This window comes from Opisthocomus hoazin, chromosome 3, assembly GCF_030867145.1.
Source record: "Opisthocomus hoazin isolate bOpiHoa1 chromosome 3, bOpiHoa1.hap1, whole genome shotgun sequence".
In the NCBI taxonomy this organism is placed as follows: Eukaryota; Metazoa; Chordata; class Aves; order Opisthocomiformes; family Opisthocomidae; genus Opisthocomus; species Opisthocomus hoazin.
This window is the reverse complement of record NC_134416.1, coordinates 55,811,777-55,834,987: the sequence shown is the minus strand read 5'-3', so window position 1 is coordinate 55,834,987 and position 23,211 is coordinate 55,811,777. Positions and strand designations below refer to the sequence as shown.

General features: G+C 43.2%; 1 protein-coding gene across 1 annotated transcript in view; it reads left to right on the top strand.

Annotated features, from left to right (window-relative positions):
- The window catches only part of COLEC12 (collectin subfamily member 12), a 100,449-nt gene extending 99,645 nt beyond the window's left edge, over positions 1 to 804 (top strand). Inside the window, exon 10 of the mRNA XM_075416378.1 lies at positions 166 to 804. Coding sequence (XP_075272493.1) covers positions 166 to 185 — 20 coding nt within the window. The 3' untranslated portion in view covers positions 186 to 804. The remainder of the gene's footprint in view (positions 1 to 165) is intronic.
- Positions 805 to 23,211: the final 22,407 nt, after the last annotated feature.

The following is a 23,211-nucleotide window of genomic DNA, read 5'->3' as shown; positions in this document are numbered from 1 at the left end:
AATATTTATCCTTCAGGATTTACAGGATCTGAATATGAGTCCACTTAAAGTTTTGATATACCTTGATTTCTGTAAGTTTTCTGTTTTGGAAATGCATTTAATCTTTGCAGGCTTTTTACACGATTCTTTTTCTCTTTGTTTTTCTTTTTTTCTCTCACACTGTAGGGCAAATATTTGGAGTTTAATAGGCTGTGACTTTACAGATACCTACATATTATGGAAATCTACCTAAAGAAGAAGAAAATCCTGGGGGAGCACAACATCGTCTACCAAAATTGGAAAAAAAAAAGCAAAAGCAAGCACTGAAAACTGTTTAAAAGAATAGAGGAATTCAGCAGCAACTCTTCTCCTGCATCCTGCAATTATTCGAGGCCTTTCAACCCACAGCATCAGGAAATACCGTTGGACTATTTCTGTTATAGATTTTCTTCCCAACCAGTAACCATATACATAAGCAATTTGTGTCTTCTGAGAAAAGACATTCTGTCAATCTGAGTAAGAGTGTTGGTCACTCATATAGAAAAACATATAAAGCAACTGTGTAAACAGTATGTTTCATTTGCTAAAATCCCAAATGTAGGAAAATTATACAGATACACGAATATATAGATTTTATATAAATATATATATATAGTCCAACTCTTATCAATAATATGGAATATACTTTTAAGAGCTTTTAAAACTTTGTATTTTTGTACAAAATATTTGCTTTTTACAATTGTTCTCTTTTTTACTGACTTTTTTTTTTACAAATATAGTGCACAGGGGCCAAAGAAAACAATAAAGGTACTAATAATTCAGTAAGGTTTGCTGTCAGACCTAGCTCAGCTATAGAGAAATATTTTTCCAGTTAGAAATATTTGTACTTTCCCAGATGATTTGTTCTGGTTCAATAACTTTTAAAGCAGATTTTAGATAGTGTTTTCCTTATTATATGCAGTCTAGTCTGTGTGTGTAACAATTAAGTTGACTAAGGACTAGATACTCATTATAGCTCTGATCACAGCCAGTGTTCCATCGGGGTACTATGCAAAGACCGTGTTCATAAAAGCTTTTCCTTCCTTCCTTCCTGCCTAGCTGCCTCCCTTCCTTCCTTTCTGCCTGCCTTTTCTGCCTGCCTGTCTTTCTTCCTTCCTTCTTTCACCTGCCTGCCTGCCTGCCTACCTCCCTTCTTTCAAGCCTGCCTGCCTTCTGCCATCCTGCCTGCCTGCCTGCCTTCTACTCACGGGAAAATGCCACAGAATTAAATCTCCAGGTTTTTAAAATGATTTTGAAATGTTTTTGTTCCTTCTCCTTTCTTGTGAGGAATTCTACCCCAGTCGGTGCTACCACAGTGCAAGTCAAGCCCAGATGAAGGATTTTATGAAAGTAGAAACAAAGGAGCTGCACACACTGAAACATGTTTCTTTTTAAGACAAATTTCAAAATTTGTTAAGAAAAACATGCCATACTCAGGAAAGTCTAATCAACTTGCACTTCTCCGAAGTTTTTTGTAAATGGATCTCTCAGTTTTTTTGGACCAGTACTTCTCTCCCAAACAAACTAGAAAATAAAATATGCTGCGAAACAGAAAGCAGTGTGGCTCATGAGATGATATCATCATCCCAGCCAGTTTCCTCCATGGTCCCGTGAGCCGTTGTCTAGGCAGCAGTGCTGCTTATCAGGAATTAAAAAAATTAGCAACCAGTTAAAGTTCATTAGGAGAAATGCTGGTTTCTGTTCCAGGTTTTTTACATTCTTTGCACGGCCAAATGCTGTACCATGAAGGAAGTTGTTTTGGCTTCTTGGGAAGGAGAGTTGTTTTTCCATCGCCTCCTGACCTGCCGTTTACCTTGGCTGAATGCAGATGAGTTTGCTGAAATACTCCAGCTCTGTTGGAAAGAGAAAAGATTTTGTACTTCAGATTTTCACATATTGCTCCTAAGACCAACCAGTTAAAGACTGCTGCTTTCCTACATCCTACACTCCCTCCCATGTTCATTCAGGGGAGGTGGCTTTTTAATTTTAACTGTCATTTTCTTAAAGAGAATACGCAAAATATTACATTTGGGAATCTGTCCTGTGGTATGTATTAGATATGAGACAGGAACAACATGAAAATCACATGTGTTTAATTAAAACCAAAAGGTCTGTACATTGCAGCTGCAGAAACCACGTGTCGCCATCTTGGAGGCAGGGCTTTTCTTCAGACAGTCTGGATTTCCTGAGACTTTTCTTTTGGCTTTGTCATCAGGTTTTGAATACAACATGATTCTGCTATACACCCTGTCATGCTGTACCTAGGAGCTGTGCATAGATACACGCTGTAGTGTTTACATACATATTTACACAGTGTCTATGGAGATAATGTTAAAGTGCTATTTTTGGATAATGAGGTACAAAACTGTTACTTTGCACGCCCAGAGAGCATCACAAAACCCTGGTGAGTGGAGCTTTGCAGAGCTCTGAGTTAGAAGCACTGCTACCTTTGTTTTGAATGTTGGCTTATTTAGGTGAAATAAGCCCATTCTGAGCATCTGCCATGTTAAATGAAGTTCTTCTTGCTTTTCACTGACGTGATAGACTTCTGTTTACAAACGAAGTTCATGAGAAACCTCTGTGTAAGCCCCGGCTGTACTGTTTCCTCAGCCTGATCTCATCCTTCTCTTCCTTCAGCAGTAGCAGTGATGGTACATATCGAGACGAGATGATCCAAGAGTCATCTAGTGTCCTCCACTCCCTCTAAAGAGGTTTTCTGCGCAGCGATGATCAACAGCTATAGCTGCATTTATGCCTGCGTAAGGTTACAGAAATGGCTGTTTATCAGCAGTAGCTGCTTAGCTCATTGAAAACTAGCACAGCAGCTGTGCTAAACTACACGCAGTTGGGTGGCTTTAGCATGGAAATAGCCATTGAACCAGGATACTTTAAGGATGCAACATGTTTATGAATTAAATACTTGTTTCAAAGTGAATTTCAGTGCTGGGTTGTAATTATCTGTAATAATGCTCTAATTATCCACCTTTAACTGAGAAATGAAATGTGCCTGGGCTCAAGTTCTCTGTTCCCACGTCTGAAGCAAAGAGTGTAGCTGTCAGGCAGAACTGGCTGGAGAGGGATGCTGCAGTTGCGTGCCTGGCATCTTCAGTCATCCTTAAAATCTGGCCTGAGCAGGCAGGCGGCCTGAGACAGACCGTCCTTCTGACCCAGCATTCCTGCAGGAGGGAAACGGAGGTGTTAAATGGCAACAAAGATTGGAATCACTGGGAGGACCAGGAGAGTGTTGAGACAGCTCAGGAACCCATCACAGAGAGGAGAGATTGACAAGGATGCAAGCAGGACACCAGAAAGGGCCAAGAAATTGTCATGGAGGTCAGAGCTGCCACAGGGGTCTGGAAAACATCCCCGTTAAATCTGCTTTATGTATGGTTTGAGAGATAGCGCAGGTTCCATGGAAAGTTTTGACTGATAGGAAATTCTTTTGTCCCAGCTCGAGTTTTGGCTTTCCTTCTTATGCACAAATACTGTAACTTGGCATATTGAGTACACATTTCCATCCTCCTTTTTTCTTGTTTTACATCAAACTAAATGCAAGTTCATATACCTGGCAAGCATTGGGACTGTTGCAAGAAGGGGACGGGAAGGGAGACAGAGTGCAAAGTCATTGTGATTTACATCCAGTGCTGGATTTCTTAATGTAATTTCTGACTCGTTTCATTAATTTATTTGGAAACACCTTCAGCTGATTAGAGCTTATAGATCTCAAACTCTCATCCCCTTTGATGTCTATAAATAATACCTGCAACTGTTTCAATAAAGGAAGCACTAAGCGGAGACATGGAAGTGAATGATTTTTACTCTGTGCATGCTTGTGCAACCAAGAGAGATGTGGAAATCAGAGAGATGTGGAGCCAGAAGCATTCATAGGTGTTAAAAATCAAAGTGATGTAAATTATTCTCATTAAAGCCTTCCTTCTCACTTTCACTGTCCTAGTTCTAAGCATGAGTGTGGCTATTTTATCCCTCAGTTGCAGTGTTAGCGCATTGTTCTTGCAGCACCTAAGTGCTAGAAACTTGGTTTTAAAGGTCTGAGCTGAATAAGACCTTTAAGAAGGTCTTAAGAAGCAAGAACTCCCTCTTGCAGCTCACTGTCCAAGCACGCCAAGCACCTCAGCTGGGCCCCCAAGTGAAGGATGTCTTGAGTAGAGCAGGATCAGTCCCCAGATTAGCCGTTATTGAGTCTACCTTAAACTGGCTGTTCATAATGGCTAATCTGATCTTGCTGTTTCTCTCAGATGGCTGACCTCTTCGTTTAATTTTCTGTTCCTGGCAAGTAGCTGCTCTGTTTTTAGCAAGTAGCAGGAGCTAGTCACCGATCACTGGCAAGGCGAGGAGCCAGTTGGAGGGCAGCTGCTGGCTGTCGGAGGAAACTGCTCCGCAGCGAGTAGGAGAAAGACGGCCGAGTCGATTCACGTCTGAGAAAACAAAGCCACTTTTCCCCAGTGCAGCTTCCTTGGTCAAAAGCACAGCAGCTCATGCAGAGGTAGCACCCAAAGGGAACAAAACATCTGCAGCCCCAGCCTTAAAACTGGCTTTGCTTCTTCCCCCCTCACTTCTGCACATGTCTGTATGCACCCTGGAGATGTTTGCTCCTCCACGAACACCCAGCTGCCCCCGGAGTGGGCTCTGGGCTGCCACATGCGGGCATCAAGGCTGGTGCTGGTGAGGGGCCGGCACTGGGACAGCCACCCCTGCCTGGCAGTCCCCCGAGCTGGGACACCCCGCTTCTCCCACTGCCCAGGCAGGAGTGGGAGGAGGAGGCAGCTGTAGGGCTCCCAGTGCCTGCCCACACTCACTCAAAGGTGGTGTGGATATCCATAGGTGGAAAAGCACTGAGTCTTACGGACAAGACCCTTGTTCCCCAGAAACCAGGCCTTCCTAAAACCAGAGCTGATTTGTTCATTCACCATCTCCACCTCACTTTTTCCATGCTGTTTAGTGAAAAGAAAAAAGAAAAAAAAAAACTTGGCTAAAGAAATTTTTGAAAGTTCTCATGTGTTTTCTTTCTTAGGGTGGAATACGTTTGTTTTTTCTTTCCATCTGGCGCAGAGATGAAAAAAACATTCTTTGATTTCTTCTTCAAAATAAACTCAGTGTAACGCTCCAGAATTTGTGTAGAGAGATTTTTTTTTAATATCAGAACAATAAAAGCAAATCACTAGGCAAATTATGCTCTTTTTAGAGAAGATCTTGCATGCCATGAGGATTTTCTTACCCAAAAGGCTTCCCAGAGGCATGTAAGTATTGCCAGCCTCATTTTGTGACTGGAAGAAAAAGGAGATTTTCAAGAACATGATTCATTTTAATGTCTCAGTTTGGGGGATTTTGCTTTCATATGTTGGGGAGGTGTTTTTTTCCAATGAGACCAACATTGGCATAGAGCAAAGTAGTTTTCATACACTTCTGTGAAGGGAGTGGACCTTTCAACACCAAATTCAACAGAATGTTGTCTCTCACACATCACCACGCATATGGGAGATGGCCATTTCTGCTCCTGTTTTGGAGAGCAGAGCTCAGTGTGATCACAGCAGAGCAACATCAGCCCGGTAGAGAGCAAAGGCTTGTGTGGGTAAGAGTTAACAAATGACGCTAAATTACCAAGAGGCCCCTTGATCAGAGGGAAGAAGGTTAAAGGACTGCTGAGACTATTGACTCCTCTGCAGCCCAACTTCAATAAATCTTCAAAAAAACGTGCCAAGTTCTACTTTAAAAATATGAGGGATTTCTTTGCCCCTTTAATAATTTTGGCTGCTCTTCAAAAACTTTATTAGGAACCTTCCTTTAATAATCAGCGTGAATGCAATTATGTCCAGTTTAGACACATTTGTTCTCATTCCAGTGCCGTTCTTTAGCTTAAATAGCATCTCTCCTGGGACCATGAAGCAATTGTAGTGGTCAGTGTGGAGCCATTTATCTCGAGACGCTGTAAAGGATGGTTGGGAACAAACACATCCCTCTGACCAGCCGGGGAGCCCTGGTGACAGAGCCTGGCTCTGGTTCCACCGTCCAGCCCCACAAGGGATTATCTGAGGACACGCTGTGCTTCTTGCTGAACGGTGGAAGTTTCCATGCTCTTTTCTTTCTAGTATTGCAAGAGGACAGGGAGCAACAAAATGGGTATAGAGGATGTCTCCTGCTGAATTAGAGTAGGTTACAAGTGCTTGGCTTTTTATAAGGTAGTGCCACGTTTTATAAGGCATTTCAAACATTAATCTGTAGGTCTGAGCTTAAGCACACTTATACTGGTCTTATACCAGAGCAGAATCTAAGCGTAGGCCAGGCTTAGGCCTTTGATCTTCAAGAGATTAAAGTCTCCGATTCGGAGATTAGCACATGACTTCTACTTCTTCTGATCTACCTGTCCTGCCAAGGCACAAATCTGCAACTCAGGCATTGGTGTGGTTCCAGGCTCAGAGAATTGTTCCCAAACTCCCCACGTTTGCAGTCATGCTCCTGCCAGCCTTGCCAGAGGTCCTGCTGGTGGAACCTGCAAGTCTGAAATGTGACTTTGGAAGAAGTTTGTTCGGGAAACCCTCTCATTCAGAAGTCTGGGCATATTTCAAAGACGACGTTTCCTTAATTCCAGCTCCATTACCCACGCTCATATAAAACAGATGATGAATTATTTTTCTGAATGGTAACAATGTATTTTTGTCTGCTTTTTTTAATGTCAAAATAAAAGCCTGGAGGTGGAAATCAGACAAAATATCCCTTGGCATTGCAGTATCCCACTGTAGCAGGCAAATAATGTTCCTGGATTAATGCCTGTGAGAACAGGATGAACTGATATTTAAACAGCAGACAGCTTAGTGCTATCTGCTTGTGGAAGCAAACTTAACTGCAGGTCTGCAGGTACAGCCCTGTCACTGGTCCATCTTCTGATGGATAGGGGCAACCCTGTTTTCGAAGAAACTATGGAAGATCAGTGACAAAAAAGGTAAAGACAGAAGAGCTGAGGACAGAAAGGGAACAGTGAAAAAGAGGAAGGGACAGATGGGGAGGAGAAGAGAAATAGACGCAGAATGACTGAGGAGAAAACTGAACCCTGATGTTCTCATCGTGGTTTCTGGTAAGATCAACCACAGAGGAGCTCTCTTCTCAGAAACAACATAACAGGGCACCATCGTGGTTCTCGTAATTCCCATTCTCAGTTCTGAAAAGAATACATCTTTGCCTTGCAAGAGAAGCATCTCATTCATTTGGTGCCTGAAGTCATGTACTACTTTCCCAGCACAAACAAAAATTCCTGGGGGTTCCAGGTCTCTGGGGAGCTAAGTTGGGGCTTTTGTTTTGGTGGTTGGTTGTTTTTTCTTACACATCTTTGTCCTCCTACACAAGTTTTGAAACACAGAATATTTTCGAGTTTTCCAGCTGTATTACAAGTACAGGGCTCGACTTTGGAAGAAAGATTAAAGCAAGAACATACAGAAGGTCTCCAAGCAGCAAAACAATGTCTGCAGTGGGAAACAGGTCCGCAACGGTATTTGGACTCGTAACTCCTATTTCCGTACTAAACTCTCATTGCTGTCTGCATTTGAACAGGTGCACGTTATGAACAGTCAAACATGCATCATTAGTAATCGTAATAAACAGCAGCAGATATGTACTGATGTTGAAAAAGAAGAATTATTGAAACAAAAAGGAGGTAGTTTAGTTTTTAAAAATAGAGAGACCATTGTTGAACATGAACATCAGAGACAGTTCAACTTCAAATACCCAAGTGCTTGAATTGGTTTTAAAGGTGGCATTTTTAAAGGAGTGACCAATGGCTTTCCCTAATGTTTAACTTTAAGGCGCAAGACTTGGAGCCTCTAGGGGACTCTCAACAGTCACTGGTAAAAATCAAATTTCAAAAGCAGATCAGATCTCTGCATTCCATGTTATCCGGATTAGCCACGTTAGGAGTGGGAAGGTGGTCAAAGGTCAGGGTCAGGGCTCTTCACTAGCTGAAAACAACTCTCTCCTTCTGTGTTTTGCAATGTTAGGTAAGGAAGAACACTTTTTTAACATAGTTTCACTGAAGTATCACTGGGAGCACTTAATTTATTTAGCAGACATCACCATGAGGTCTCCCAGTCTGTATCCATCTCCTGGCATTTTATATATGAGAGAAGTCTAAAAATAAAATAAAACAAGAAAAAACACAGGCAGAACAGCTGTTGTTCTACCCAGACAAAGCTTTGTATGAAAGCCATTATGATGGAGCAGACTCTGCAATTGAAAATCCATTTACATTTTCAAGTCAGATTCCAACTGTAAATCTTAGGTTATATATATGACAGATTAAAAGACTCTGGCCCCACTACACTTCTCCCTGGCAAGAGAAAAACCATCTGCACAGCATCACTCGTGGTTGCTTCAACTCTGTAGGTACACATTTTTAAATGACATGGTGGTATATTTTTTCATTTCCCTTCCCTTCATTTCCACATGCAGCAAAATCACGTGTGCGGCATTCTCCTCAGCTCTGAGGTAGTTGGCACTCCAGCTAAGGAGACTGATGTGTGTTTTGATTTGCTCTTTTCCCTCAATTTGAGAGGCTACTGCACTATTTCCTTTGTAATAACACTAGGCAGGGTAAAAAACCCTGTACGAATATATGGCTGTGAAACCAGGCAAAAAAGCCAGGAATACTCTGCTCTCTTTCCAAGCAGAGAGAGAGAGTGAGAAAGAGTGTACGCGATGTGACAGGCTGCGCAAACTCATCTGTAGCTGACTCCCACAGCACTCTGGCCGCGCTCTGGGCCCCGTGCTCCTCACGCCACGGGTAAGGCATGAGGGATGACAGTCCTTCCATGTGGCGAGCCAAGAACAAGCTTCCCGGAGCCCAGGCAAGCCTTGTTTTGACAGTCGAACCGCTGGCTGAGAAGTGCGTGGCTCCTGCTCCACGGCTGTTAGGGGGGAGCTCCCCCACCACGGCCAACGCTGCAGCCAGAGGTGCTGCCGTGGCCAGAGACCCTGGCGAGCACCGGGTCTGCTGCTTCCCAATGCACACGTGGCAGTTTGCAAGTTCACACCTGATTTTCAAACATATTAAAAGGAAGATGAAGAAACCAGGTGAAGGATCTGAACTTCAGCTGCAAAAAAAAAAACCCACACTAAAACAGATTAATTCTTTGATTATTAGCCAATATATGTGACCAGTAGAATTTAAGGAAAATACATTATTTTATGTTATTTGCTGTCAGCATCATCAGGGGTGTACTGGTGTTGGAAAGGAGCACACACCATGTGCTTCTCCTCCATGTGAAATGACACATCCGAAGGAGTCACAGCAGTGTAAAGCCTGTGGGAGGGCAGAATCAGGCCTGTTGCTTCTGTTCAAAAGAGATTGCTACCTGTGGAAACAAACCCAGAAAGCAAACAATTTATTCAGGCACTTACTCATGGGTGCTGAGTGCTCAGGGCCATCTTTTCCCGCCGCCAAGGATATGGTCTCAGGCTGTGTCATATATGACACCCTTGCGTGAACACCTCAGCCACCCCACAGCATCCATACCTGTGGTTAGGTGCCATCACAGAGCGCCTGGCAAGCACACCACTGATGCCACACAGCATCACTGACAACCTTGGCCTGGTTTAGTTCGGTTCGTATAATAATGAGAGTATAATGGCTTAAATAGATTAAATTGCAGAGCATGAAGAGTGTGCACTTGAAAAAACATTAATTAAAACAGCAGGTAAAGTATTTTCAAGTTGGCTTCTAATCCTGCAATTAATATAGCAGGCCAAATTATGTCATTTACATGCCAACCAGACAGGGAAGAAAAAAACTTAAATAGAGAAGAGCGTTGCAATGAGTGTAACACTTAACTTCACCTCTTGAATTTAATGGAGAAGCAGTTCTTTTTAGGAGTGCTTATACTATGGTTGTGAGTGAGTGTCACCATGCAGCGGCACAGGAAAAATGACAGCGGTAAAATGTGCTTCAGATTCTTAAAAGGTGCTACAGGATGAGCAAGGAAATCTCCTTTCTTACTCTGGGGAAAAAAAAAAGGGGGACATTTAGAATTATATTAATTCCACTGGCAAATTGAGAGACCGGGTTACCCTTGTAACTAGAGAGATATACGGGGAAGGAAAGGCACCTACCCTTACACCAGCAGATGGACTCCTAGGCCACCGTTTCTTGGTGAACCAACGTAACAGCGAGGATTAGGCTTCCTGTACAGGCAAGAGTCACATTCAAGAAGCTAAAGGCGCTGTGGTATTTAAGGACATTATTAGGGCTAACTCAGATTGAGCTAGCTGAAGGCAGTATGGCCACTCTGAGGTTTGCACTGCGCTTTGTAGAGCAGACAGCCCCAGCTGCCACAGGAAACAAAACTTGCCAAGAATATTGGCTTCTTTTGTCCTTTCATTGACATTTACCTTTTACTTTCTTCCAAACTAGTATAGAACAAACTTGCATTAAAACATCTGCTTTAATGAAACAAAGTATGATTTTAAAACAGACTGTACCATTCCCTAATAGGGAATCACTAAATGCTGTTGTGGTTCAGGCTACAGAAGCTAGAGGTTTCTTAATGTTTTTCACCTTTCAGGAAATCAGGTGAAATTTGCCTCTTATTTTAAAAACTCTATGGCCCAACAACAGAGAATTTACCCAGAAGACATCCATCCCTCTACTTCACAGATTCTCTGCAAACACTCCGTCTCTAGGGTCCTTTCTCTAGGGAAGTCAACCAGATTGAGTCCCATCTTGCACTGCTGCCACAGAAGATTTCCATGTACAGCAGTCTATCACAAAAATAGTTCATTTTCCCTCCCAGCTTATCAGATTTTTTTTCCACTAAATTAAACAGTAGTTGGCTATAATAATTAAAGCCTGAGCCTGGCAGAGCTGTAGGAGATACAGGTACTACCATCAATTTTCTGGATGACATTTGGCAAAGATTTGAAGGCCTAGTGTGGTAAATCACTTAAATTCGTGCTTGGCTTTAAATAGATCTCAGATCTTGAGAAAGATGGCTTGGAGATGGACTAGAAATATAAACACCCAGAAAATTCCACTAGTTCACCAGATATTTCTAATCAATTAACTCAAACTACCCTTTGCCTCATTTACCAAACAGACAGCAGCTGACTAAACCAATTACAGTTTCTCCTTAAATAAGGCAATGGATGAAGTGTCTACCCTGAGTGGATAGACAGAAGTCAAGGGGCTGGATTAGGAGAAGGACTTTTTGAGGTAGACACTACCCCTCCTTTTGCAAAAGCAGCAAATAGTTTATGCTATCTGTAGCGAAAACCGTGAACTTCCCTTATTGCCATTTATATTGTAGAACTAAGGCAAGCTCTACCAGCTTCTACCTGTGAAAACAGGGGCCGCAGGAGCAGTGAGATATGGCAACACGGACTAGCTGCAAACAGCATCACCGCTACTCCAGGAAGGATGATCTGTTCACCAGCACCTCCTGAGTTCCCCTGTGTCAAACGCTCCTTGCTCAAAGAGCTGGGATGAGATTTGTGTGTAGTGTTTTCTCTGCTTCAGATGGCCTTTCTCGCCATGCCTCTTTCCTTGATTTACACTTTGCTCCTGTGAAGGAGACGCAGAGGTTTTGAAACAGTTTTAGATCCAGAGCTGCAGCAAGAGGGCGGCCCTGCTGGCTGCCGCTGAAATAGAAATTACTCTTCCAGGGCTGGATTTTAAAGAAAGTCCCCTGTGGCTATATTTAGTCTAATCCAGAGCCTAACAGCTAAATGATCTTAGGAATCTTCAGGTGAATGCTTTGGTAAGTTATTGCTGTACCCTTGGGTACCGCAGAGATGTAATTTGCATGTGAAATTTAAGTAGGTAAGTTATATATAACAAGGAAAGATGTGATCGACAGAAAGCTTTAGTCAGATTTTATTTTTTGTCATTGGATATATCAACTTCAGGTTAGAAACCACACTTCTCTCTGAGTATCCCTGCTGCTGTGAAGCACGGGAGCACCTCATATTACTAATCCTGCTTTAATGAAATTAGGGGAAAACATATTTTTCACTTTTTTTCAATGGACTGACTTTGTGTGTTTGGCAGCTCTTTGCATGTATTTCTCCATGTAACCAGTTCCCCATTCTCTTCTCCTACCTGCTCTGTTGTGAGAGAAAAACAACCTGAAAATCAGGAGAAAATGTGTCAAAAAGTCATTTAAATTGGCAGTTAGAGTCAAGGGCAAGAAAAGAAAGTGAAACTACTTCCAGTCCCCTCAAACTTAGTGGAAACTTGTTCTTCCCCCAGGAGCCAGGGAAACTCTTTCACGTGCTGGTGAATGCTGGGCTGCTTACCCAGCTCCCAGGTCCAGCAAAGCACAGGAAGGTGTCTAGGAATTTTGATTTGGAGCTAGCCGCATGCTTCAGATGATACTTCAATGTTTGCTGGTTTGCTTCAGACACTTAGTTGCAGGCTTTAACTTTTCAGCTTTCTGATCCTATTTATGAGCAAAGTGAAAACCTTTGCAGACTTTGTGTTATTAACAGTGACCTAGTGAAACCTTGTTCCTGAATTGCTTTTACAAATCTGTTGCTATCACAGCCCCAAGCACCAGCTCAACCAACTGATTTAAAATCCAAAACCATAGCTCAGTGGCTCAGAGTTTATTACGCTGCCATGCAAACACTCTCATTTTAACTACACAATTGTGAAATGCCTCAACAGTAAAAAATGCAGTGGTTGGTAACCATGCCAAAATATTAGAATAGTTAGAGAATTTAAGTCTCTATTACGAAGAAAAATATAAAGCCAGTACCAAGTGCTATGAGGAAACTGAAACTGTGAATAATACAATCATGAATACAGAAAGCATCCAGACTTATGAGAGAGTCTGGGGAACCACCTAACCAAGGAGAGGAATCACAGTGACACTCCAGGTACTACAGTGCTAGATAAATCTCTCAATACATGCAGTTTGCTATCAGTTTTCAAGAGAAATTCTCTGTCTCAAGACCATGACCAAACCCAGAAAAAGTGAGTAGGCTGATCAGATTTTTCTTTAGGTTTGTAAGAAGCATCTAGAGCAAGCAGCCATCTGGAAAAGCAGCAAATCGGAGATTATCTTGAGTAAGCCAATTCAGCCATTATTCCCAGGCTGTAGCCTGAAGGGAAGAGTGGGTGTACTCAATGAATGAAAATCGTCCTGCCAATATGTTGGTCTGCTCCACTTCCCAGCTAGGAACATGGCACGAGAGAAACAGGGGAGATCAGTAACTGATTTCTGTCATTCAGATCCCACCTAATTTATGGTACTTAACTGAGTGGCTAAGAGAGAAGCCTACCTGCCCTAGGCTCTCTGTAAGGACAACATGCCACCACAGCATCACTCATGCCACCAAAAACCTGAATCACCCTGGGTTTTATCAGAAGAGGTGCTCAGGAAGGCTGTGCTAGCCGGGGCTCCACAGACGACTGGGATCTGGGCCTGACTGAAGGAACAGAGCTAGCTGTGAGATACACAGGTGAATACAGGTTAGCAGGGCTTTTACTCCTCACCTTCTCTCCTCTCAATGTGTCTGAGCTTGCCATTCCCACATCTTTTGTAGGAGTGGTGCTCAAGAGGCTAGCTTCAAGGCACTTCACCTAGGAGGGTCCCCAGTGGAAAATAGTCTGTGTGCCACTCTTCCCAGTGATGACTAGGGAGATCTTTCAAGCAGCCTTGGAGGCAGCGCTCTGGTATCAACCAAAGCCATTTTGCCATTGTGGGTATTAGCGTTCTCTTTGGTTGTTTGTCATCACTTAGGCTGATTCACCTGCTGGGAGACGGGGGAAGACTTTCCATAACAGAGTCCCAGCAGCCTGCTCGCCGCACGTCGTGGTCATACAGAGTATGAGGAGCCCTTGGAAAGGAGTTGGGTTGCATCACCATACTGGGTTGCACCATGGCAATAGCACTTGATCTTCTGGGACTGTACTGCCTTCTTACACACAGAGAAACAGCTTGCCTTGGTGAAGCTAAGAAAACAATGTATGGATGCATGTGCATGTTAGAGTGTGAGGAAACAGCTTTAGGTTTGCCCCTAATTGCAGTATTCAAGGACAGTGGGTCCCTTCATGAGCTTTTTCCAGTACTGTGTGACACGTGAGGCTGCCTGGAAAAAGATGACTTCTACTAGCAGCGAGTGCTTGGAGATAACTGACAAAAATGTAAACACTGTGCTGATTCCAAGTCTGTTCAGACATTTTGATTGAACAAGCTATACTTCCAGATGCTTTTCCATACTTCAGTAGGTGAACAGTGCTTTAGTAGTTAGAGAGTTGCATTAAGACAATGTTCAAAACAAGAAATCCCGTGGGGCTTTTATTTCTTGGGAAGGCATATTGATGATGTAAGGATTTTAAAGTGATTGGATTCTCCAAAGCAATAAGAGTGACTAATTTCCTTTTCAATGAATCCACATATGCTCAGCTTTCATGTTTTGAAAGGCAGCCAAAGCGACATTCTTTCAGGCTTTAAGTTGATATAAATAAAGTATAACAGAGGGTCCCGATTGCAAAGTTTATCAATGACACATGACTTAGAACTTACACATGGACACGGCTGGATTCTTCACTTATTCATGGCTCTTAAAGAATGCCATTGGTTGCCGTAAGCTGGCAGTTTCTAGCCACAATCTGTCTGAGAGGGTGACACGAGATCCCCACGAGCAGACATTCTAAGATGACATTTGGAGAGCAGGCTGAGGTGGAACACAGGCCCACAAAGTGCAAGGTGCTTCACAAACCTCCATTTGGGCATGGAGACCTATGGCTTTCACGATATAAAAACTAGATGAAGTAGAAAGGGACATTACTGAAGTGAGCCAGGAGACGTGACACACACAGTTTGCTAATTCCCCTTCTGGCCCTCCCCACAGGGGCTTTTTGTGTATCTTAACACACAATCTTACAGATTATAGCATATTTAACTGAATTCCACTGCAGTTTTTAAAATCATGCTTTTCCATTCTTTCTTTTCATCATCCTTTGCTGGGGAAAACCAACACATGAGAGCAGCACATAGCGATGATGCAGCACCCAAGCTAGAGGATCCCTTCTCCCAAACTGCATCCGGTGCTGAAGCACAGGAGAGAAGCAGCAGCTGACAGGGCAACAACTTCCAATCTAAAGAGTTTGCCCAGATATTTTGTCTTGGTTTGGGGAGATTTTTGGATTAATTCCTGCTACGCAGCCTCAGCAGGGCTTTTCCAGACTGTATTTCTGTAGCTTGAACTACAAGAGCTGATTCCTTCTTTCCTCTTGCCTATACATGTGACAGTGAGAGGTTATTTGGACTGTACTAACCACCAGGTAAGGATCATTTCCTCATTAATCAAGCTCTGTCACGCCCTCTTTTTTAAGAAAAATGCATGTGCAAAAGCTTACGATTGGCATTATTTGCCTACTTCTGCCACTGGCTTTTGTATTTTTTTAACACAGAAGTTTGAACTAAACTTCACATTCTTTGGGGCAGAGCTGTATTTTACCCGAATATTGACAAGGAAGGTCAAAAAGAGGACGACAAGGAGGAAGGAAAGAGCTTCAGTAGTGCAATCTATGGGAACAGAATCTGCAAAAATGGCATGATATTTCAGCAGCGTAATCACAGAACGACAGCATACTTCAAAATTCATACCAATGGCATACGTGAAGTAAAGAAGTAACCCCAGGCACTTGTGGTATAGAAGCATAAGTATGTGGTCCAGAAAGTGCCTTCCTGCACTCTTCAGTAACTAAGCCTGACATTATAAAGCACTCGTGAATAAAATGAAAGGCGTCCATATCAGAGTGTGCTCAAAATGAGAGGTATGTTGCAAGGAAATTTTAGCTAAAAAATGTCAAGCTAATCCAAGTTCTCTGCTGAACTCACAGTAGTTTTATTAGGTTATAATCCAAAAATATTACTGACTGAGGGAAGGAGCTGTTGATAGCATTATTATTGTGAATAGCAGCCAGATGTGGGACACCTTGCTTTTGAAAAAAGCCACATTTCTGTAGTATTAGTGCCAGAGGGATATGAATTTTAGTAAATTCTTTTGGCAACAAAAATGACATATGTTCTCTGCATTGAGATAAAACAAATAGTATATGGTAATCACTTTCTCAAACTGATACTCAAGACACTTAGATCTTGATGATAAATTAGCCAAATACAAAAGAGACACTTAAAGGTAGCAAATAACACTATCTTAGAACATTTCATGGACTTTTATTTCTGTAGAACATTAATATCTACGTACATAAAGTTGTGTATGTTGATAATTATGATGACAACAGTAAAACATAGAGAAATAGTGCAAAGTTTTAGAGAGGCCAGAAAAATAGTCCTTTTTCCTAGCTCGCCACATGGAATCAGTGATGAAAGAGGGAGTTGTCCTGCTCCTGGATTTTGGGCCATTGCAGGTATCTAGCTGCAGTGCGTTGTCTGATCATCATCTCTTGTTAGAATAGTACAGTTTATTTGGCTCAAAGTAGATGGAGATGATGGACTCTAGTTTGGGCAGGATCAGACTGTAAGTGTCTTTAGCATACTGCAAGAGCATACTCCATGCTCTCAGCTTCCACTGACTCCCATTTTTATTCTACTCTAAGGCCATAACCCTGGTCTCGATCATTAAAGTCATTTGTAGGTGAGACCCACTGCTGTTTGTGACCATATTTCCATCTATATGCAGAGTAGTAGTATTCTAGGACAACTGTGCTAGTAACTCCCATGCCCCAGATGAAAGATGAGGAGTAGAAAAATCAATCATTCTCAGGTTCACATGTGAAACAGTCTTCCAGGTGAATCTAGGTAAATGAACCCTTTCTAGTTACCCTTACCAAGTTATTTGAAAAATGCCACCAAAACATATGGGTGAAACATTTCTGCTGGAACTGACATGACAGAATGGGATCATAAAGTATACATTCCCCAGCAATTCATTCAAGAAATCAATATGAAACCCAGAAAGTATTAAATGCAGCAGAACATCATAAAGAGATTTAACAAACATTTAAGTTATATGTATGCTCTGGTGAAAAGTGTAACATACTAATAAAAGGTAGAAAGATTCTCTGTTATACAGTTTTTGTAAATGTAATTTACATTTTCCTGAGGGGCTATTTTTTGTGTTAATTTAGGCTCTCCTTCATCAGTCCACACATTATTCATTGTATCTCATAGTCAGTAACAAACTGAAGTGGCTGGCGGGATGCCACCTGAAAATTCAGTAACAAAGGTAGTACAGGTTGTATCCATAATTGTTTAAAAGATGAAAGTATCTTGTGCAACTTCCCATGACTGGTTTGGAAAAAACAGCTAAGCTACTTAAACTAAGATAGTAAGGCAATTTATCTACCTTTCTTGCCAGTCCTTCTACACTGAATGTTGTGCAACCTTGTCCAGGGAGGAAGAGGGCTGAGAAGAAGAGCTCTTGAGCACAAGGGAGGGCAACAAAGGAGGGAGAACGAAGCACCAAGCACTAGTGCCCTTAAAGATGGGAGGCTTCGGAGGCTCCAGGTATACCCTTCTGTAGGAACGATAGCAGAAGTTAAAATGGAAACTCAGTTTGGTCTTGGAACAGGATTTTATTCCGAAAGATAGCATCTGGCTTGGGTGAAGTTTTTTGTAATTCAAACTACACAACCTCTTGACATAAGGTAATATGATCTCTGTTCTCTCAACTGCCCTCTGATACAGAGATGTCCTGAGATACTGATTTTGTTAATTGCTTTCACCCATCTGGGCTTGCAGCTGGTGATAGTGTTTGAATCTGGGCTGAAAACTGATTTTGCTTACAAAGAAAGTGATATTATCTCATTTGTTGCCTCCTTAGCTTCCCACCTGGCACATGCTAGAAGACATAGCCTAACTGATGCTGTACTTTTTTAACATATTGCTAGCTAATTTAGGACACTGACTCCTCTTCACACCAAGAGCAGTTGTGGCATTTTAATTTATTACTGTCTTATAGACAAGCAGCATCACTCCCCTGACTGAGCTTCTGATCCCCAAAACAGAGAGCAGCTTTTGTCTATCAGTCCAGTGCACAGTTTGGCATCTCCGTTAAATGGAGAGTGACCAAGACGGCTTTAAGCAACGCTGTCAGATTTTGCACTGTGGCAACACCAAGCGGCAAGCAGAAGTGACGTGCTGCTGACATTGCTGTGGGAACAGTAATCTCTGCCAGGCGTGCACAGCAGCTGCTGGGGTGCTAACATCTAACTGCAGCCAGCCTGCTAGACTCATCTGTCGATATCCCAACATGAGCACTACCAGATCAGCGTTGATTCCCCCTCTGCATGAGATCTACAGGAGACCAACAAACACTGTATTAAACAGAGGAAAAATTCAGTATCAAACAAGAGGTGGCTATAAAATACTATTAAATCACAGTAGTAACATTGTTCTTCCTCTTTATCTGTTCCTACCCCAGGAAAAAAAAGTCTTTGTCTATACTGTACTCACTAACCATTATATTGTGCTGCTTTTCAGCCTGCTGGCACTCCTGGTCTCTGTTCACCTACAACATCAGTCTCGGGTCAAGCTGTACTTGTATTCTAAAAATGACTCCATTTACTTTGGCATTATCTCCTTTGGACACTTGTAATTGGCTTTCTACTATCTTTGTAAAAGTTTAAAACATTTTTTTTTTCTTTAACCTATTCAGAGAGCTCTTCTTTTTTTTTCTTTCACAGACCAAGAGGTGAGGGCTAATCTGGAGTGATTTATTTAGAAAGGCCCCTTATTCAGCTGATAATATGGTTTAATTTATCAAAATAAGAGATGAGAAATAGTGAAAAAAACCTGTAAAAAACCAAGTAAACTTTCTTCCAAGCCTGTATGCATAATATTCAGCATGTCTCATAGTATTTGCAGGTGACTTATTCAAAATGAGAAATCATGTGGAACCTGTTTTCAATGTTATGAAGCCCCTTTCCACGTGATTTGGAACAAATTGGCATGGCTGAGAAAATGAAATGAAAAAAAATAAATCCTGCATTTTTTAGGCAAACAACGGTTTCATTTCTACGAGAAAAGACTGAGGGAGCTGGGCTTGTTTAACCTGAAGAAGAAAAGGCGGAGAGGGGACCTTATAAATGCTTATAAATATCTTAAAGGTGGGTGTCAAGAGGACAGGGCCAGACTCTTTTCAGTGGTGCCCAGCGACAGGACAAGGGGCAATGGGCACAAAATGAGGCACAGGAAGTTCCGTCTGAACATGAGGAAGAACTTCTTCCCTTTGAGGGTGACGGAGCACTGGAACAGGCTGCCCAGGGAGGTTGTGGAGTCTCCTTCTCTGGAGATATTCAAGACCCGCCTGGACAAGGTCCTGTGCAGCCTGCTGTAGGTGACCCTGCTTCGGCAGGGGGGTTGGACTAGATGACCCACAGAGATCCCTTCAAACCCCGACCATTATGTGATTCTGTGATTTATAGATGAAGAGACAAGCTCTGGGCTGGCCCCCAGCTCCCCATCAACGGAGCGGCATCGGCCCCGGCCGCCCAAGCACAGCCCAAGCTGTTCCTTCTTTTTTTCTGGGCAAACACTTCCCTCTCCCGGTACAAAAACTAACTACAGCCACACCGCACAGAAAAACACGTTCCCATCTATCCTTTCATATGTTATTTCAAATATTTGCTTTCAATAATAACAATAAATTTAATTTTAATATTATTTGCCTCTTCCAAGATGAACAGGATATTGGATATTTGAGCTTTTTCCCACCTATGGACAAGAGTTGGGCAGTACCTGACCTTTGTGGCCAGGCACCAAACAGCATGCTTAGGAGACCTGGGAAACCACGTTGGGGCTCTGCTTTCTCTCAGTTCTCTGCATTAAAACACGGGCTGAAGGCATGGCAGTCCTTTACCTAACACAAACAAACAAAAAAAGGAAAACGTACCAATGGCAGACATTTTCTAATGCTCCCAGTAATTCTGGTCAGACCCTCCCTTTGCAAGCACCTTTGCTGATCGAATGGTTTTCTGCTGCCTCCCAGACCTACCCCCACACCGCACATTTCACCCCACAGTGCCTTGGCCCAGGCAGCTCTGACCTTGGAAGGGATCCCAGGAGCAACACAGGCATAAACGGCTGAGCTAGCACGGACCGTGGGCAGGCGTTGGGTGAGCTAACCCACCGACCCAGCCAGCTCAACCCAAAGCACGCGCGCCGTCCCCTCTGCCAGCAAGGTGCTGAGGGCTCGTCCCAGCCTGCCGGCACACGGCGGAGAAAAGCTGGAGCCTCCAGTCCACAAAGCTGGATGCAGGCAAGGACTTCTGCTCTTAGCTTATTTAATGGAGATCAAAATGTACACCAGAGCACTGCATGCCATAACCCAGGGACACGCCGGCTGAGCAGGTTGCCTTCGGGGATTCAGAGACAGCGGCAGAAGGCTACTGCTGAAATACTCATGTGAAGAGCCAGAGATGGGCAGGAGGGCTTCCTGCACTCCTCATGCTTCAGACACCACAACTGACCGAAAACCTAAGGGTTGTAATACTGGAAAAGCGCAAGATCCACGGTATGGAGGCCTTCGGTGCTAAGCTGAATTCCTCGCACTGTCCTAGTGATTTAAAAGATGAATGACTACTGAAAAAGGAGAGTTAAGAGGAGAAAAGAACAATTGGCTGGTTATGTATCTGCGGTGCAGACCAACTCAGCAACTTAAAAGAGTATGAAAATTGCCAATATTTCTCTTTCCTGAGACAAAAAATGACTACTTGTAAATCAACTGAAAGCAATGTTCTTGCTCAAGAAACAGCAATTTGTAGCTCACCTGAAAACAACGTTCCTGCATAAAAAAGTGGCCATTTGTAACCCAGAAGCAACATTCCCACTCCACTGGGAGTTTCCTCAGTATTGTCAGGCTAACATGTTGTTACTGTTTTCAGTGTGGTACCATGTCTGGGTGGGGAAATACTGTGGTTATGGTACTCTGGCCTCTGCAAGCTGTTCATGGTGGGGATAACAAGGTCAATGGAAATAAGAAACATCTCCTCCAGCCTTCCCAGACCATCATAACTGTGTGACAAAGACAGATGATTATTGTGCTTACCATGAGATTTAGCTAAGAAAAAGTTATGGGATGAACTCATTTGTATTTGAATCAGGGCAGGCCTAGCCTCTCCTGACAGCAAAAGTAGGAAGGGGCACAGGAAAATGAAAATATCCCTGCTACTCAGCAAAACAATTTCCTGTACATATTGCCTACGTGTTTTGCATAGCATCAACCCTGTGCTGTCTTTATACACTGGTATCATCTAAAAAGGGAAAAACATGTCACCTGGGGTAGGATTCATATCCCAACCTTAGCCGTCTAAATCAGATAATTGTAGTGAATGGAGAGAAACAGGCATCAGCAGGGTCGTATTTCTCCTCTGCCTTAACCCAGATGCTTTAAGGTGAGATAACTCATGCCTGAGAGATGTGTCTAAAGCCTCCCTCTCCCCACTGAGGACAAAGGACAAGCTCGCCATAGATTGCTACAGGGCAGAGAGGTGAATCCCACCGTGACTTTCTATGGATGCAATTCAGGTCTCTGGTGCTGCTGCAGATGTGGAAGGGCGTTCTGCCTGGCCTCCAGCTGCTGCTTCAGCAGGACGCAGGTCCCACGGCTCCCGCTCTCGCCTGTCGGCTCTGTGTAGAGGTCTCCGGTGCCTGGGATGTTGAACATGGCACCGGGCACCTTTCTTTAGGTACCTGAATTGCTCCCTGTATTTCTAGCTGTAAAGTAGAACAGTCTGGGGTTTAAAAAACTATTATCAGTATGAATACTGGATAATTTGTGACAAACTTTTGCTCTATTGTATATTGGGGGGGGAGGGGAGAGAGGGGAGTTTCCAAATAAATTCCAAATAAGCGAGAAAATACTTTCCTTATTTAAAATTATTGGGGGGTTTGTGGGGAAAAAAAAGAAGGGAATTGAAGGGCAAGAAGGAGGAAAGAGGTTTTAAAAAAAATCAATAAAACCCAAAGCCAAAAAAGGAATGATAGCAGAATATTTTCATATTTAAATCCATCATAAAATTATGCTTGATTTTCTCAATTCTAAAAAAATTATCATAGAAATATTCCCAGCACAACTGCGCTTTTCATGATGTTCCATGTTTTCTTACAGAGTTACATATTTTTGGCTAGAGCTACAGTAACCTTTTCAGATAGAAATACTGTGGGACCTCAGCAGGGCCTCACAACAATTCCCAGTGAGCTCAGAGCCTGTATCCATAGAAGTTACCTCCAGTGGAACGGGACCTAAGTGCACTTCTCCCTTCAGTGGTAAGAAACCAGCAGTTCAGCCACTTGAGGAATCACAACCCGAAGCGATAGAAAAGGATGGTCAAAGCGTGCCGAGAAAGAATACCACACGCCTTGGGACATCTTCCTCTCGCAGAGCTCCCAGGGTTTCTGGCAGACCAGTGCTCCCCGCCCTGCAAACTGGGACCAGCATGTTTCCACATACAAGGGGGAGAAGCCCACCTTCATCGAGGAACATTGCTTTGTCTTCCAGGGGCCAAATAAACCCACCTGATGTCGCAACACAGATTCGTGGTGTTGAGGAATTTAAGGGCAGCCACACACCTAGGAACGCGGCAACGGCCTGGATAGACTTAGACCGGTTTGTTTAGTGCAAGTCACACATCTCCAGAGCCATTTATCACCAGGGTGGGCTGGCGGGCTCAGTCAAGTAGCTGGGGTTTTTAATAATGGTGATTGCTTAAGGAATTTCAGCACCAGTAAGAGAAAAGGTGGAGTGGGTTCTTCTGTTTGGCTTGGGGTGTTTTTTTCCGGAAGGAAAGGAAGGCGAGTCAACTGCTTGTGCTTTGACAGCGAAAAGGAAAGCAGGATCGAGAAGTGGTGGGAGAATGCAGTATCTCCAGCCAGCTGTGAGGCGCCCTTCAGAGTCCCAGCAGACGGCTGAGGAGGAGCGTCTTTGGCAGGGTTTTATGGCTGGACACGATACAGCCAAGGGTTCCCAGCTCACAGCTGCAAGCCTGGACAGGGGAATGGAAGACTGTTATTTAGGCTAGCTAGAAAATGTGGTCAAGTCGCATCAGAGGAGGTTTAGACTTGATATTAGGAAAAATTTCTTTACTGAAAGAGTGCTCAGACACTGGAACAGGCTGCCCAGGGAGGTGGTGGAGTCACCATCCCTGGAGGTGTTCAAAACAGATGTGGATGTGGCACTTTGGGACATGGTTTGGCAGGTGTAGCAGTGTTGGGGTGACAG